Below are 17,486 nucleotides of genomic sequence, written 5' to 3'. Positions count from 1 at the left end.
TTTACTCGATCATCTAGTGTCATCTAGCGTCTAAAAATATAAACATATGTGATGTATTTAGTTTTGCAATGTGAAGGTAGATGTCAGCACTGGCGTGATAGATGATAATTATTGTGAGTGGAATTGCAAAAAGTGATAAATTATTGATTTATAATATTTCGATTTATTTTAGTTTGAATACAATACATGTAAATGGTTTTGTAATACTGGAAAATCCTAATGACTTCCTATATTACCTGTGGTTTTCCGTGACAGTGACAGCACTAAACTGTCAGTTATGTGGTGTTACCACTTTTAACCGATTTGCCTTGATTAAGGGAAATTTGTATAATGATTGATACCACAATAAAAAAATAATTGCAATAATCTCCAATTCTCCTGTGCGAACTAGTGCTAAATATTGAATGATCAAATCGTTTAATAAAGTGTCTAATAGTCCGTAAGTCTGACATTTTATGGTAGCTTCAGAAAATATAGAAATGTCTTAATAAATATATTTCAAGTTTTATGCCCGCTTATTGTTCTTTTAGGCGAGAGTATTAGGCCTGGCATGGGAAAATATTATTCTGTGGGTTGGAAACCCTGATAATGTCACTGAAAGTCACATTTCATTGATCAAAACTGTCAAGTGTCAGATATGTAACTAATTACTGTTTTACAATCACCACGATTTCCAAAAATTTATTGCACAACATTATTTTTTTCATTATTGGCTAGGGCCGCCATGTGAAGGAAGTGTTTGTATTAACTTGTGCAGTTTATTAATATAACCTACAATGGCGTCGAAAACCGAATTCGTTCGAAGTAGAATCGTCAAAACATACGATTTAGATGAAATTGAGAAGTTGATCAAAGATGCTAAGGTTGCTCATATTATGCTTACGGACCCAACACCAGTTGGTAAGTCTACTCATATCGGAAACATTAATTTTTTTAATCCTCAAGTGCCTATAAAGTTTACGAGTAAAAAATACGAGGAAAAACGACGTCAATTAATTCATGAAACACATGCATCAATCATCAATCAATGATATAATATAATGATAAATGTTTTCCTCATTCCTTCCAACTATTTCATAACTTATGTAGTTAAGTTGTAACCTAATGTTGAATGAAATGTTTCACAATTAGGTAAGTATAATGAACACATTTGATCAATGAAAATACGATTATAAACATTAGTAATTTAATATTAGGTATATATACATAGTTGTTAATCTGTGGTAGTGGTAGTTCCATGTCAGAGGCCACAGGCTAAGATATACATATCTTTAATTATATTTCTTTCTTCTAATTTCAGTGGATGAAGAGAGTGTGATGACCCGTCTGAGCGCCCTCACTCTACGTAGCTCGGACGGCATGAGTTGTTCTTGCTGTGGTGTGGGACCGTTCACTAACAGAGCTCAGCAAACTGCCCACTACAAGCATCACTGGCATACACACAATCTCAAACGTAAATTGTTTGGAAGGAAACCAATCTCACTCGGAGAATATAATTACCGTCAAGGTATGTTATTTTAGAGATATTTGAGGAAGTTTTCTTAATTAACTGTGAGTTAAAATATCAGTATATGAAATTCGCATTTTTGACCATTATTAATGAAAGTGTCAGAAATCTTCGTCTTGATGCTGTACCTTAACTATCAATTGTAATTTGTATTTATCAACATCTTGTATGTTGTCAAGACAAATCTGGTCATTTGATTCAGTGATATTGGTAAGCTTTTAATTTGTTATATATTAATGTTATTTACAGATGAAAGTTCCAACGTGTCAGCGAGTGACTCTGAAGGCGAAGACAATCCCAACACAACAGCCACAGAGCTGTTTGCAGCCGCCACTCGACACTGCAAAGCCTTCTACTCTAATCCTAAAGGGCAAGTGTTCTGTATCTACCGCTGCTTGCTACATCACCGGAAGGTAATTAGAAAATAATTATAAAGAATAAAATTTTTATGTGCCTATTTCTGTAAATGTTTGAAATCATCCTTAATCTTCTAATCCTATAAAACACTGGTACTCAGCTGCATCTGGTTAGATTGGAAGCCAACCTCAACACAGTTGGGAAAAGACTCCAGAGATGATTATGATGAATACATATTTGGCACTTAGCTATACATATACAACATGTAACGTAATTAACGCACACCCTCAAACACCCCAATTAGAATATTATGTTATAATCATAATACATACACTGAATTTTTAATTTAACATGTATATGCATTGTTATTTACTAAATTAGTTATACCAATTCTTGGAGAACTTTTTGGTCATACTACTGAAGTTGTATAGTACTGCAGGAGCTAGTATACTACTTGCGATCGAACAGCGTGGCAATAGCAATAGCGGCGATGACGACAGGCGAAGGAATAAAATACACGGTAAGAGTTTAGAAGCTGTATTACGTAGCAAGGTTACAAGCGTAATGAATTAATTATAAAAATGCACAGGTATTTATACATAAAAATACTTAAGAAAAAACAGCTCCCGCTTGGCATCTATGCGCAGGAGTTTACGCCCCCTCATTAGCGAGGACAATAGGCGAGTGCGCCGCCATCTTGGCTCACTAGCGCCACCATCTCGGCTCACTAGCGCCACCAACAAAAGATGCGCAGACGCCATATTGAAAGGGGCGGCGCTAACTTGTTTATCGTCGCGGAGTGGGCGGAGCTTCCCAACTTGTTTTGCACACGGCACGCTCTGACGAAAAGTGGCGTGATCTTCATGCTGCGTTTAGTCGTGTGTTTTGCTTGCCACACCACTCCCCCGGCGAGACCGTGACTACGGGCGATAGTAATTAGGGAATTTTACTGTCCTGCCGCTTTTTGTTCTTCTGAGCGGGGAATCAGGTTGATTTGGGTTTGAGGTTTTAATTTGTTCTGAATCCAGTTCTTCTCTCGCCCTGTACGCAGGTTTTACTCGGTCGATCGTCACCTTTTGCCGTTTCCCATTGACTTCTATGTCTATTGTTTTCTGGCCACGAGCTAGGACCTTGTGTGGGCCTGTATATGGGGCCTGCAGTGATCTTCGACCTGGGCCTTCACGTAGGAAGACGTGTGACGCTGTGTTCAGGTCCTTCGGGATGTAGAAAGGACGGCTGGAGTTCGTGTGCCACGACGTTGGTTGTGGCGTCAACTTGCTCATGTGAGTGCGTAACCTGTCCACCAGGTCACCCATGTCCGCGGCGTCCCTTGGGGCTTCTGTGAGGAACTGTCCAGGTAAGCGGAGTGGCTCGCCGTAGACGAGTTCAGCGGTTGTTGCACCTATATCCTCCTTCCAAGCGCTGCGTATGCCTAGTAGCACCCATGGTAAGACCTCTGTCCAGCTTGAAGTCGCATGGCACATAATGGCGGCTTTCAATTGGCGGTGTAGTCTCTCGACAAGGCCGTTGGCTGCGGGATGGTAAGAGGTGGTCAGATGGTGAGTAGCACCTATGAGGGCGGCGAGGTTCTTGAAGGTGCGACATTCAAATTGCCGGCCTCGGTCCGTTGTTATGTGCTCTGGACAGCCAAACCGAGCTATCCATCCTGCGGTGAGAGCAGTGGCGCATGTCTCTGCGGTAATATCTTGCAGTGGGTACGCCTCAGGCCACCGTGTTGCACGGTCGACAATCGTGAGGCAGTACTTGTAACCGCAAGACAGTGGTAAGGGGCCAACTAAGTCGATATGGATGTGGCGAAAACGTGTCGTCGGTGGTTTGAAAGGCTGCAATGGAGCAGATGTGAAGCGTGTCAAAGGAGTAAAGTGAAGTGGAGTAAAGTGTGGCTTCGGAAAGGCTCCGTTTGCAGATGTTGAAAGCGTCTAGCAGTTCCGGTGTCATGATAACCGGGTGTGATCCTTTGACTTTTGGACCTGCGAGCAGTTGGTTGAGCGGTGCTTGTGTTGAAGCCGCTGCCGGGATGAAACGGCGATAAAAGTTCAGCATCCCTAGGAATCGCCTTAATTCCTTGACGGTCTTCGGTTCAGGGAAGTCTTGAATAGCCTGAACTTTGCATTCTGGTGGCTGCGTACCTGCTGCGGAGACTTTGTATCCCAGGAACATGACCTCTGTCTGGCCGAAAATACATTTGCTTGTATTTAATAAAACGCCGTACTTGGCCAGACGTTCGAAAAGTAGTCTGAGATGTTGTTCGTGCTGGTGAATGTCCTTGCTGAAGACCAGTATATCATCCAGATACCCGTAGCAGAAGTTTAAGTCTCGCAGAACTTCATCCATGAATCTTTGGAAAGTCTGAGCAGCGTTTCTGAGTCCAAAGGTCATGTAGGGAAACTCGAATAACCCAAATGGAGTTGTTATCGCTGTCTTAGGTATGTCTTCTTCAGATACAGGGATCTGATTGTATGCCTTCACTAAATCTATCGTGGAGAAGATAGTACTGCCCGCCAACTCGTGAGTGAAGTCTTGCAGGTGTCTGATAGGGTAGACATCCGGAATGGTTCGAGCATTCAATGCGCGGTAATCACCGCATGGGCGCCATCCATCATTCTTCTTAGGCGCTAAATGCAGTGGTGAGGACCAGGCGCTCTCCGAAGGGCGTGCCGTTCCGTTTTGCAGCATTTCCTCAAACTCCTGTTTCGCTATCTTGAGGCGTTGTGGGTCCAAACGACGAGGACGACTAGAAACAGGAGGTCCCGGCGTGGTGCGTATATGATGCAGCGTGTTGTGCTTTGGTACCCCTGGCTTGCCTGCAGGACGCGTGAGGTCTGGAAACTCCCTCAGGATGCGGTGATAGTTGCCATCCCCGGTCATGGTGCGGACAGAGGATATCGCTTCTGCCGGTTCGTACTGCGGTGCCTGAGTCGTAAGTGACGTCATGCTGTCTATGAGACGTTGATTTCGGCAGTCGACAATCAGATTGTAGAAAGCTAGAAAATCGACTCCGATTATGGGCTTGGTGACGTCGGCAACTATGAACCTCCACGTGAATGCGCGGCGAAGTCCTAAATCGAGTGTTAGTGGATGAAACCCGTATGTGCTTATAACTGATCCGTTTGCCGCAAACAACTCGTATTTTGTCTTCATGCGTGGTCCCCGTACAGCGGATCGTGGGAAGACACACAGGTCTGAACCCGTATCTATAAGAAACTGTATCTTCGTGGTGCGATCCGTAATGAACAGGCGGCTCGATATTGCATGGCAGTCATACTCCGCCCTTAGTGGCTGCCTTGGTGGTTTAACGCCTTCGCGTTATACGAACACGGTTCCGTGCATTTGCGGGCTTTCTCGCCAAATCGGCTGTGGTAATAGCAGTACCGGTTGTTTCTGGAGCGGGAATGTGATCGGTATCGGTTTTGGCTATACCGACTTCTGGAGCGCGAGCGGGATGGTCCATGACGTAACTGCGCGCTCATGACCTCCAGCTTATGTGATAAGTCAGCCACGGTTCGAGTCAACGCCTCGATAGCACTTCCTTGTTGACTCGTCTCCTGCTGTGAGCAAGCTTCTTTCCCGGGCACTGGAATGCTAGTTGCGGCGACTTGCGTGGTTACTGGAACGATGTCATTGATGCGGTCCACCAATTCTGCTACGTCTTCGAGGCTGGAACTTGCTTGCATCGTTACTATCGTTTGGAGGTTCGTCGGCAACCTACTGCACCAAATCGACCTGATGAAATCAGTTGGGACATTAGGTCCGGCCAGTTGCTGTAAGTGGCGGAGAAATTGGGTGGGTTTCCTGTCTCCTAACTCTTCATGCATGAGTAATTGCTTGATCTTCCGCTCCTGCGAGGCGGATAGTCGCTTGATCAGCTCTGCCTTCAGTTTTTCATATCTGCCGGTGGCGGGGGGGCTCACTATGAGGTCACGCACTTGCGCTGCATGTTGCGGTTCGAGCTGCGCCAGCACGTAATAAAACTTCGTGTTGTCCGTGGTAATGTTGGAGAGAACGAACTGACCTTCTAGCTGCGCAAACCATAATTGTGGGTCGTCTGCATTGAAGACTGGTGCCTTGACCCCCACTCGGTACGCCATGAAGAAATCACTGTTAGCTTCTTTCATCGGTTCTGTCATAATTGATGCTTGCCGGGCTTAGTTCTTGAATCCGGAACGAACGTCGGTGGTCACCAGTGAAGTTGTATAGTACTGCAGGAGCTAGTATACTACTTGCGATCGAACAGCGTGGCAATAGCAATAGCGGCGATGACGACAGGCGAAGGAATAAAATACACGGTAAGAGTTTAGAAGCTGTATTACGTAGCAAGGTTACAAGCGTAATGAATTAATTATAAAAATGCACAGGTATTTATACATAAAAATACTTAAGAAAAAACAGCTCCCGCTTGGCATCTATGCGCAGGAGTTTACGCCCCCTCATTAGCGAGGACAATAGGCGAGTGCGCCGCCATCTTGGCTCACTAGCGCCACCATCTCGGCTCACTAGCGCCACCAACAAAAGATGCGCAGACGCCATATTGAAAGGGGCGGCGCTAACTTGTTTATCGTCGCGGAGTGGGCGGAGCTTCCCAACTTGTTTTGCACACGGCACGCTCTGACGAAAAGTGGCGTGATCTTCATGCTGCGTTTAGTCGTGTGTTTTGCTTGCCACACTACTACGCACGCAAATATCGCGCCGCGCGCCGCTCGACTCGACACAACATAACGTAACTACGGAAAAGGCCGACAATACACGAAGTCTTATTACTTTGAGTTACGGTCTATTTGAATTTGTTTTGACTGTACAGGGTTAATATGACAATAATTTCCGTAGTTTTAATTATTTTTGGGATAAAAAATAACCTGTATTAAAAATGATATAAATCGATTCAGTAAACGATTCTGAACAAACTAATTTCAGGATGTGCGTTAATTAAGTTACATGTTGTATATTGATAGGAAGATAATACTTTTCAATCAAAACAAGAAATATAGATACCTACTTAAAGATAGTAAATCTAAAAATTGAATTGCTAATCCATTCCAGGAAGAGATGTCACTTGACGGCGAAGGGCATGTTTGGTCTCGCCGAGTCAAAGAACTCCTAAGCCCTGGCTTTGGCCGCTGGGCTGTCCTCATGGTTTCAGGCGGTCATTTCGCCGGCTGCATCTTCACTGGAGGCAGTGATGCCATTCATAAAACCCTTCACTCTTACACCACTCGGCGAGGTCAGGGAATGGCACAAAGTACTAGAGACCAGACCGGCAATGCTCCGAAGTCGGCCGGAGCTAGTTTGCGAAGATATAATCAGGAGCAGTTCCTTGCGGTGAGTATACATGAATTGCACTTCTTATTAAAAACTTCGTTTAAGTATTTTCTACTAAGCTAAGAAATGTGGAGAATGTGGTCTACTGACTCCAAAAAAGCCTTTGATTCTGTTCAGCTGAGCGTTTTAATGCGGAATAAATTCAAATAGCAAGTTTTTCGTTAATTACATTTACAGTAAGCTTCTTTAGATGGAAGTGGGGTAGTGACTTGGGAACTCAGGGTTGATACTGTAAGTATCATTTGCCTTTTCCTGTAGTTGTTATGAGACTTACTCAGGGTTCAACTATAGGTCCACTTTGATTTGAATGAAGTAATATTGTACATTACTTATTAACTTGAAACAATCCTGATGTATTTTAATTAGAAAAATGGTAAGCATTTTTGGTATTAACAGGCTAAAAAGTATACCTACTTTTATAATTAGGTAGGTATGCGTTTATTTAGATACTCTCGATCATTAATAATATAATTATACATATAATTAAAGGCATATTTTTTTTGGAACATTCTCTATAACAGCATAGGCTTATGCATACAAAATTAGGTAAAAGTCATTTTTGAGTCTGTACAATTTGGCTATCAGCGTGGATCGAGGTAAGGCTTCAAAAGATACGCTTTCATCAGGATTTGGGAATAAGAATATTATAATGTCTGGGCCTTGTCACCTTTTGCTAATACGTAATTGTGCTCTTTTAATTACCAGCTTGTCAATCTAACCATATATGAGTGCTAAGGCGTGGAATTTTATGAAATCTGGTTAATGCTTATGGTAAAAGTTAACAGTGTTTGTCTAACCCAATATACTTAGATTATATTAATCCAATCAATTTTTGCTCGAAGTCAAATCAACCTAAATCAACGAATTCTTAAGCAGTCCTATCATAGTAATGGAGTTAGTCGTAAGTAACGGATGTAGTTAAAATTTTACGGTTCATAATGTACTTACAATATCATCATTCATTCATGTTTCCATTCACTCATTGACTGGAGCAGACAACCAAAGCGCCCCGGTATTCTGGTCAAATCTTGAGGCGCTTCAAGTACAGCAAAGAGGATTTCCTGATGGTAAGTGTGACCATGCTTTCTTTGATCTTGCCATGTCGCATGAGCAAGTGATAGAAAGTAATGTGCACGCAGCGAGCGTAAACGAGGCATAAGACTGGTCGAGTGCGTTCCGTTATGCTCGGCGAATGCTGTTTCATCATTATAAGCACAGTGCAATGGTGTGCACCGTGCATCGTTTATGAAGAAATTATTTGACAATTGGCTGATTCGGGAAATCGGGACTTTAATAAGAACAGCGGATAAATGCTACCTTTTTCGTTTCGTCTCAAAATTTAGGAATGAAGAGTATAAATTGCTCGAAGATTTCTTACACAGTTTCAAATGCACGGTGCAGTGTTACCAGTTTCATAGAGTAAATGTTTCCATACAGCTTAGAATATGAAGTTTGTGACTGTAAACAGCTTTTGTGTCTACTATGTACGTATATATTTTCTGTACATTTACCTCTATATGCCTCAAGATATCAGAAAAAAGTTGACTGAGATCACCTTGATAGCTCACTCATTTCATCGCGTATTTTTTTAGTCGAACGTTTTCCTGATTGGCAGTTAAAGCTGGAAGAGACAAAAGAAAATTTTCAAAATTTATTACCATGGGAAGAATACTAGTTTTAGATTCGGGTTTGGGTCAAAATGAAGCGTCGTCGTTGTTTTAATATCTACTAATTTCAATATGTTTCTATATTATGATACTTTATGTATTATCTATGTAATATTTCTGTGTTGCATGCATGCATAATTATTAACATTATGTGTTTGCACGTTCGAAAATTGCACGAATATATGTTGCACGTATGTAATAGAACAGATAATAAAATAAATGAAAAGAAAAAATCTTCTGATAACTTGTTTTATTTCTATTGATGTTATTCGAGCCATTCTATGTATTTAGAATAGGGCATGCAATTCCGGTAAAATAAAAATTACCGGTAAAAATTCGGTAATAAAAATATTTTTACCGGTAAACCGGTAAAACGGTAATTTTTGTAATTTTTAAAATGTGATATTATAACAATAAGATTGGGTAGTCTAAAAGCAAAAAAATAAATAAAAATACAGGGTATAAGGTGGTAAACATTTTTTGTGACGTGGGCCGTAACAAAAAAACATGTTAGTACCATCCGTACGCGATGTCGCCGACAATATGCAAGAGAAACGGCTGCGATGGTACGGACATGTAGAAAGGAGACAACCTGAATACATCGCCAATGTATCTACTCAATCTCGATATACCCGGACAAAGGCGCAGAGGCAGGCCGAAACTGTGGTGGTTGAGTGTCGTAATGAATGACATGAAAATCTGCGAACTCGAAGAGGAAGATGTCCTGGAAAGAACATCTGAGTGAAATGGAAGAAGAAGATACGGAAAGCGGACCCCGTCACAAGACGGGATAAACGCTACGAATTACTGTGAAAAAAAATTTTTTTTCATTAAAGTAAATCGTAGGCATTTTATGGACCAGGGTCGCGGTAACTCTTTCGAACAATGTGTAAAGCTGCGTCTACGCTAGGAGAGCCGAGCAAGAGCCGAACACAATTCGTCTATAAGTGTGGACCAACTTACAAGCCTCTAACGAGCGCGCTGCGAGCACTTCGTGCTCAGCTGCGTTCCGCCTGTTGTCGGTTTTTGTCGAACACAAAGGGATTTGCTAACAGTGATCGTTGTAGGTTCGTTGTGCGTCCACACTTGACGCCGCGAACGATGAAACCGAGAACGGCTCTGCTTGTACTTCGCTCGTGCTCGGTTCGTCTAGACCCGCCTTTACAACGCGCGAAGCTAACACGGGTCTGTTATCTATGCAGACGGAGGAACGATGAGCCACCCGAACTCACCGTCCACAGACCGACGCCTACGGTGGCCGGGTGTCGTCTCTCGACACTCAGCGCCCGTGGTGTCTGGTCCACTACAGCGGCTGGGATGAGAGGTGCGATCTCGCAGTCACTCCGCCGTCTCCTTCTCGAGCATGACTGCTTCGCAGAAGGAGGCGACGGCTTCCCATTCACTCAGGACCATGGCCTGAACCACGACCGGACGCGAGAGGTCACCGCTGCCTATTGCCTCGACGACGACACGGCGGTACCCTTTTCCCAGGCAGTGCACACCTAGACTGTGTGCTCCACCGTGTCCTCAGAGCTGTCCGCATGGTGGTGAAGTAAAAGCCCTTACTCAGCAAGATCATAGAGTAGGTAAAATAAGCATAAGCTACATTTTTACCTAATATGAGCTGACAGCTATGAGGAAAATCGGAATAACCGAATGAATAAAATTTGTTTAGATATTATAAAATAAGATGAGAATGAAGATTTGTATCTAACCTAGAGATAGTAAAGGAGACGCAAGTTTACTTTCCTAAAAACAGCAACTTCAACACACTTACAATATGTAATGTATGCAATATTACATTATTTTCAGGCTATATAACAAAGATTTGACGTTAAATGAACAATTGCTATATTTTATCACAAAACGTAAAAACCGGTAATTTACCGGTAACATATTATTTTTACCGGTAATTTAAAAATCGCGAAAATGGGCGGTTTTACCGGTAAACCCGAAACCGGTAAACCGGTATTGCATGCCCTAATTTAGAAGTATTCAAAGCCGAATATTCCAATGGCACTTTTGCTGGTACTTTAATCTTTATATCCTAAACTATGTGATACAGCGACAGCGATAAATATAAAGGTGCTACATAAATAAAGTGACATTTGACTATACGCATATTTATGTTCCAATTTTAATGGCCTTACTACAAAAACTTAAACACCAGTTTTACACTTGTCTAAAAAATTTGTGGCTGCAATATGAACCATATGTCAACGTCATAATCTGACATTTTTTTAGACAAGTCTTAAACTGACGTTTAAAAGTTTTTGTGGTAAGGCGGTATATGTTTTAATTTTTTTATAGCATGTCCAAAACATCTTAGTGGGCTGGAATGACGACCTTAAAGGTTGTTCGTTGGTCTTCTACCGAGCAGTTGGAGCAGTCAACCAGGCTGCTATCTTCGGCAAACCTTCGCCTTTAAGAAAGGAGGATCCCAGAGTTCGACAGTTACCATTTCCTACCAGGAAACCTACATTCAAGGAGGTCAAAAGGGTGTTTCAAACTCTGGCCAGTATTGAAGTTTATGGTACGTTCCTTTTTCAAAGGGAAATCGATCTTATTGACTATCTGCCAGTTGCACAAAGCTCCATTAAAGTTAAAGCTTCATTTAATCGATTGCTGTCACTTTTTATCTTGTTGACAAAGAAAGAGTCAGCAATAGATTCTTAGAAGCTTTAACTTTAATGGAGCTTTGTGCAACTGACAGAAAGTCTCAAAAAAAAATTCAAATGTATTATAAATTTTAATTCGCAGATTCGCTACAAGACTTCCAGAAGGCTTTGCTTTCATTGTCGGGCGGCAAACTGCCAGTTAAGACAAATTCTGACGTTAGTATCGCAGAGCGCGCGAAAAAGGCGCAGAAACCTCCAGCCAAGGTGTTTGACAGAGCTAAATCGAGGTTGGTTATTGTTTTATTAACATCAAGTACAAGTAAAAAGAGAAAAAGTAAACCGAATATCCACCCTGGCTTTTTTAAAGCATGAACGTAGATCTTTTTATCATGTTTAAAAGATGATGACTATTCATTTGTGAATTCAGATTTTGTTTATTTCTTTTGATTTAGAATTATAATGTACTAGAGAAATTATACTAAAAAGGTATCCAGCAAAAAAATCTTAAACTTACATTAGTTAATGCATTAAACAATCCTACAGTTGTAAATCACCATTACTTACCACTTTACAGAGAGCGTGCCCCCCGCGAGTTACCAACACAAGTGACCTCCAGCGAAGACGAGGGTCCCTGCTACATCGACTCCGAGACCCCAGCCGACTGGATCAAGACCTTATCCGAACAGAGTACCAATGGGGTCATCACCAACTCAAGAAAAGACCTTCTAAACGACTGCGTAGTACCCAGTTGTGTGGAATCTGACAGTGAGAGTGAAACCGTGGAGAAGAAAGAAATGAAAAAGAAGAAGAAGTCGAAAAAAGTAGAAGATAAGACTTCGGTTACATCGATTAAGAAGGGTCCACCTAAGATCCCAGCTAATCTGAGAAAGGTTGGTTTTGCCTTAAATCCAAAAATACATAAAAGTACATTAAAAGTTACTTTAATATATTTTTTTGTAGAGTACAAATTTTCACGTTACAACGAAATGTGTTATAAATATTGAACACTATCAAAAGTAAAGTATGAACCGTCAAATACCTACAATAACCCACTTTACATTTTTAGGGAAAACTTTTGCCATTATTGTAACACCTCAGGGTCACTTTGTTTCTATTGTTGTGACGGCATTCTCTCACCATTTTCAACCGGCATCCAAATAAGAGGAGGTTCGATTCGACTATTTTTCCTTTCTGCAGATGTGGAGAACAATCATGGACAAAGATTACACGACACTGGACACGATTATAGAAAGTTGGGAGGGGGACATTCAAGCTGCTTGCAACATTCAGGATCCTATTGATGGCAACACTGCCTTGCATAAAGCCGCGATCGCCGCTAAGCCTGAGATGGTCACGTGAGTAGAATCTTTATTATAGTCTGTTTTTTAATCTCGTAGACTAAATTGACACTTGCGAATGTCAAAATTACAAATAATTTTGCCAGCTCTTTTGTACAGTGTTGTACTTACGATACCAGTTTTTTGAATCGCAATTTTTTGTCTATAATAGACGAATTTAATTTTCATTCAAAGTGTTATATTTTAAATCCACGTAAGTACACACGGTGCACGACGTGCTACAAACTGTCAGGGACATCTGACCACGCAACGCCATGCTTAATCATCAAGGATAAGCACATTATTTCAGGATAACTTATTGTAAAAAAAAAAACTATCCTACTATATAACGCTAAGTTGCGGTTGTGCCACATCACTATTTAAGAATTGCAATGAACTGACAACACTCGTTATGTCAGAGTACGAAATTAAAAATTGGACTATAGAGTGTTTTATACCGCGGCTTCACCCGCGACCCGAGAGACCTCCTTCCAGCACTTGGATAAGAAGTAGTCTATATGTTATTCTGACTTATAATACAAGCTATGAGTATAATACTGCTAAATTTTTTTAGTAACAAACTTCCAAACGTGCTATCTTTAGGTTTTACAATATGTGGTATGCAAGTGATTTTGTTTATTCATTACCTAATCGTGGCAAAGCTGCGCTGGTAAAAGTGGTACCTCGGATTGCGAAATATGCTTCTTTTTATTGGGGTGTTTTACAGAGTGATCATTTTCAGCAATACATATTTTTCTGTAAAAACTCTATTTATATACAACATCGATATTTTTCAAAGTAAATCATGTTATGTTTTTCTCATGTCTCATCCAATTTTATGACATTGAACATCCTTGGCAGTCGTTACGGGTAGTCAGAAGCCAGTAAGTCTGACACCAGTCTAACCAGGGGGTATCGGGTTGCCCGGGTAACTGGGTTGAGGAGGTCAGATAGGCAGTCGCTTCTTGTAAAGCACTGGTACTCAGCTGAATCCGGTTAGACTGGAAGCCGACCCCAACATGGTTGGGAAAAAGGCTCGGAGGATGATGAGGATGATGATGTCTCATCCAATTTTAATCATACTTATAAACACACATATATATTATAACTTGTAGTCAAATCCTGTCAGCGGGCGGCGACCCGTGCATCAAGAACCACGGTCTGCAGACGCCGTACGCCGCCACGCCGCACCAGGACACCAGGATCGCCTTCCGTCTGTTCCAAGCGCAGCACCCTGATAAATATAATTATTCTAAGGTATGCTACCTGTGATTCAAATCTATACTTATGTGATAAATCTCAGGAGTTTGTTGGAGCGCGCATATTCAAGTAATATGGCCTGGTTTGAATGTTTTTCAGTGATACCGCCCATTTAATAAGATGGCTTATAGGCTATCTATTATCCAGATGCGTGGTGTAGTTTCTATCGAGGCCCCTAGTGACTCTCCCCACTACTCGACCCAGTCTCAGTCACTGGTCTAAACCATGTTTCACCAATTACCACGTTTCATTGCAATCGGTTTAGTAGTTTTGACAAGAGAGAGCCGGAAAGAGACAAACAAAGATTCTTTCGCATTTGTAATAGTAAGCATTTCTAAAATTCAATTATTTTAATTCCAGTCCCAAATCCCCGGGCCGGTTACAGCCGAGCAACTAGAACAGGAGAAAGAGAAGAAAGCTCAACAGAAGAAGGCAAAGAGACAGCGGGAGAAAGAGAGACAGATCGATAAGTTGAAGGCTGCCAAGTTCCTACAGCTCCCTGATGAAAAGAAGGTAAGGACTTATAGATTATGCCGAGTTTAGACGAACGCAATTTTCTTCATATATCATACCTTCATGCTGCGCCAAAATTTCTTTTTTCTAAGCGCCGACTTCATCTAAATCCTCCGCTTATATGAACATTATTTTTTTCCACATATTTACTCTGTCTAAAATATTTGTAATGATTGTTTCTAAAGAAGAATGTAAGATTATTTTGTCATTTTAGATTCAAGTAGCATTGACTGTTAAATATTTTTTTGTTGTAAAATGGGTTCGCGAACTATGGCACAAAACCGCTGGTGGACACTAGTGTCCTATATTACAATTAGTGGCCCAGTAGGTCCAAAAATCTTCGTAACTTTTCACCTATTTTATTGTTCTTTTCCAGAAAAAAGTGCCAGAAGAGGAACAACGTTGTTTCCTATGCGGCAACCAGCTACCCAAAGTGCCCTTCGAGTACGACGACTGTAAATTCTGCCAAGTGCCTTGTCTGCACAGCCATCGGAAGATCAGGCCGCTAAACATGAGCGTTTAACTAAATGGCGGCCAGTATACTAGCTACTTAATAAGATTCATGAAGTTTGTGTCCATTTTTGCTGACGTCACCCTTTTTTAGGAAGGTTTTTAGAGATAAGGGGTTGAAAATACAAATGTAGTACAAATAGTCGGTTTTGTATCACCATTTCTTTAAAGTTGTCTTACAAACCCTATGTTGGCCGTCCTAAAATCCTGTGGTCTGGTTGTTTCTTTTGTAAAATCTCTCTTGCAGATTGATAAAACTGCAGCTTGATGGTATTATTATGAAGGGGATGTGGGTGAAAATGGACGCATGATTAGGTGACAGATTTGAGGAGAGTAGTAATAAATCGATTACAATTTAGATATCTGTCAATAGAGTTTACTATTTTATTACAAAAATCTTATATGTATATTATTTCTCTATAATCGTGTTTAAAATAAATAATTTCACGTAGTTTGTGTATATTATATTTAAATTCCGTTTTATAGCAGAGTTATTAGCTATATTAAAAAATTACGTCCTCAATTTTTCACCTATAGTTCGGCCATTCAGAGAATGCGTTCCTGACACGTCGCGATTGAACTGACGACGTAACTTTGCAATGGCGTTGCAGTTACGATAAAAATATTTTTGCTGGTTGTTTACCGTTTTAACAATTGAGGAGCATTAAAACAACATTATTATATCAATAATCAATGAATGTAGTTACGTCGTCAGTTCAATCGCGACGTGTCAGGAACGCATTCTCTGAATGGCCGAACTATAGTTGATTCATCGAATCTTGATACGGGATTATTTATTGTAATTTTTTATCTTTGAAAGTGAACAAAATATAATTTTGTATTACTTTTTATTTTGTTTTCTCTTTTAGTTCGTGAATTTTATTCTTCACTTTTTCAATTATTTGCCTATGCGGCTGTAAAACAGATGCTGTCTTGTACAAAGCTTATGTATTAAGGTATTGTCCTAAGGCGGTAAAGTATTTTGTATGTCTATAATAGTTACCTTTAAATGTACATATTAGGTATGTCGATATTGACGAAATATAAAATAAAATGCCTTTTTACACACTGCCATATAACACTAGGCCAATTAATTAATGCCTTCACACCAGTTCTCATAATCAAACTTAAAGGCGGTCCACAGGTAAATTCAGAGCACAAATACGCGAATGTTACCCATAGCATTCCCTCACCTCCATCGTCCGTCGATACTTAAAATAATTGGAATTATACCTACATTAACCACTTCACTGTCCACCGTGTAGACACAATAGTTAAACAATCGGTGTGTATCACATATGACTCATGGGATAGGGAAGTTATTAAAGGACAATGGGCACAAATATATGGGACCTGGTATACCCCACCAATAGGAATGTCATATATATCATTGGATAGGCCTTTTTATGTAGGACAAGATTTACTATGACAGCTTTGCTGAAATGTTTGTCCGTTCTGAGATATAGATCAAAAACTGTGCTAAAGTTAGAACTAAGTAATCTATTGATAACTCAAGTTTTTAAAGGAAAATCTAAGTACTAATAACTTTAAGTCTTGTAAGTACTACTGTGCCCGTTAGGATCCATAATTGTTACTATTATGTAGCATTTCAACCTTTTATTGTACCAACTGGATGTTGGGCGTAGTGAGAAACCGCACCAATAGGAAAGTCATACATATCATTGGATAGGTCTTTTTAACTGGTACAACATTTACTATGACAGCTTTGTTCTATTGTTTGTCCGTTCTGAGATATAGATAACAAACAATCTTAAAACTGATGCTAATCAATACTGTAATCTGATTTTCTTTCATATACAAGACTTACACTTAGTAGTTCTTAGATTTTCCTTTAAAAACTTGAGTTATCAATAGATTACTTAGTTCTAACTTTTGCACAGTTTTTGATCTATATCTCAGAACGGACAAACATTTCAGCAAAGCTGTCATAGTAAATATTGTTCTACATAAAAAGGCCTATCCAATGATATATATGACATTGCTATTGGTGGGGTATACCAATCTGCCCATTGTCCTTTGTCATACAAGCTGGGTCCCGTGTTCGTCTCATTAAGGCATCAGCTTGGCAATAGCCTGACTATTCTTTGTGTCTTTTTCGCCTAGATTCCGAAAGTCCTAGTAACACGTTGAATACAACATAATGATAGGACCTTTCTTGATGCGATATAGAGGTAAATTCGGTTGCCAGGAGCACACAGAAAATTTTGCAGATACAAAGAACACCACATATTCGTCGCGTCGCAACAAATAAGTGAATTTGCGATAATCCCAATATGTAGACGTCAAAGTAAATGTTTTGACATGATTTAAATCCCAGCACGTAGAGCTGAAAATAAAATTATCTCCAGCGAAATAATAA

General features: G+C 40.6%; 1 protein-coding gene across 1 annotated transcript; it reads left to right on the top strand.

Moving 5' to 3' along the window:
* The first annotated feature begins 632 nt into the window (after positions 1 to 632).
* Positions 633 to 15,556, top strand: LOC124637354 (ankyrin repeat and zinc finger domain-containing protein 1-like). Its single transcript, XM_047173737.1, has 11 exons — positions 633 to 900; positions 1,301 to 1,507; positions 1,757 to 1,920; positions 6,923 to 7,201; positions 11,179 to 11,401; positions 11,629 to 11,773; positions 12,061 to 12,376; positions 12,684 to 12,841; positions 13,939 to 14,080; positions 14,444 to 14,596; positions 14,973 to 15,556. Exons 1-11 carry the CDS (start codon positions 777 to 779, stop codon positions 15,117 to 15,119), a joined length of 2,058 nt encoding a protein of 685 aa, XP_047029693.1. The 5' UTR covers positions 633 to 776; the 3' UTR covers positions 15,120 to 15,556.
* Positions 15,557 to 17,486: the final 1,930 nt, after the last annotated feature.

Source organism: Helicoverpa zea, chromosome 16 (assembly GCF_022581195.2).
Source record: "Helicoverpa zea isolate HzStark_Cry1AcR chromosome 16, ilHelZeax1.1, whole genome shotgun sequence".
Lineage (NCBI taxonomy): Eukaryota > Metazoa > Arthropoda > Insecta > Lepidoptera > Noctuidae > Helicoverpa > Helicoverpa zea.
The sequence above is the reverse complement of the archived record's forward strand: the minus strand, read 5'-3'. Positions and strand labels throughout refer to the sequence as shown.

Coding starts and splice junctions, on each gene's coding strand:
- LOC124637354 (XM_047173737.1), top strand. CDS start 777: ATGGCGTCGAAAACCGAATTCGTTCGAAGTAGAATCGTCAAAACATAC. Junction 11,774..12,060: donor TTTGACAGAGCTAAATCGAG/GTTGGTTATTGT, acceptor ACCACTTTACAG/AGAGCGTGCCCCCCGCGAGT. Junction 12,377..12,683: donor TCCCAGCTAATCTGAGAAAG/GTTGGTTTTGCC, acceptor TCCTTTCTGCAG/ATGTGGAGAACAATCATGGA.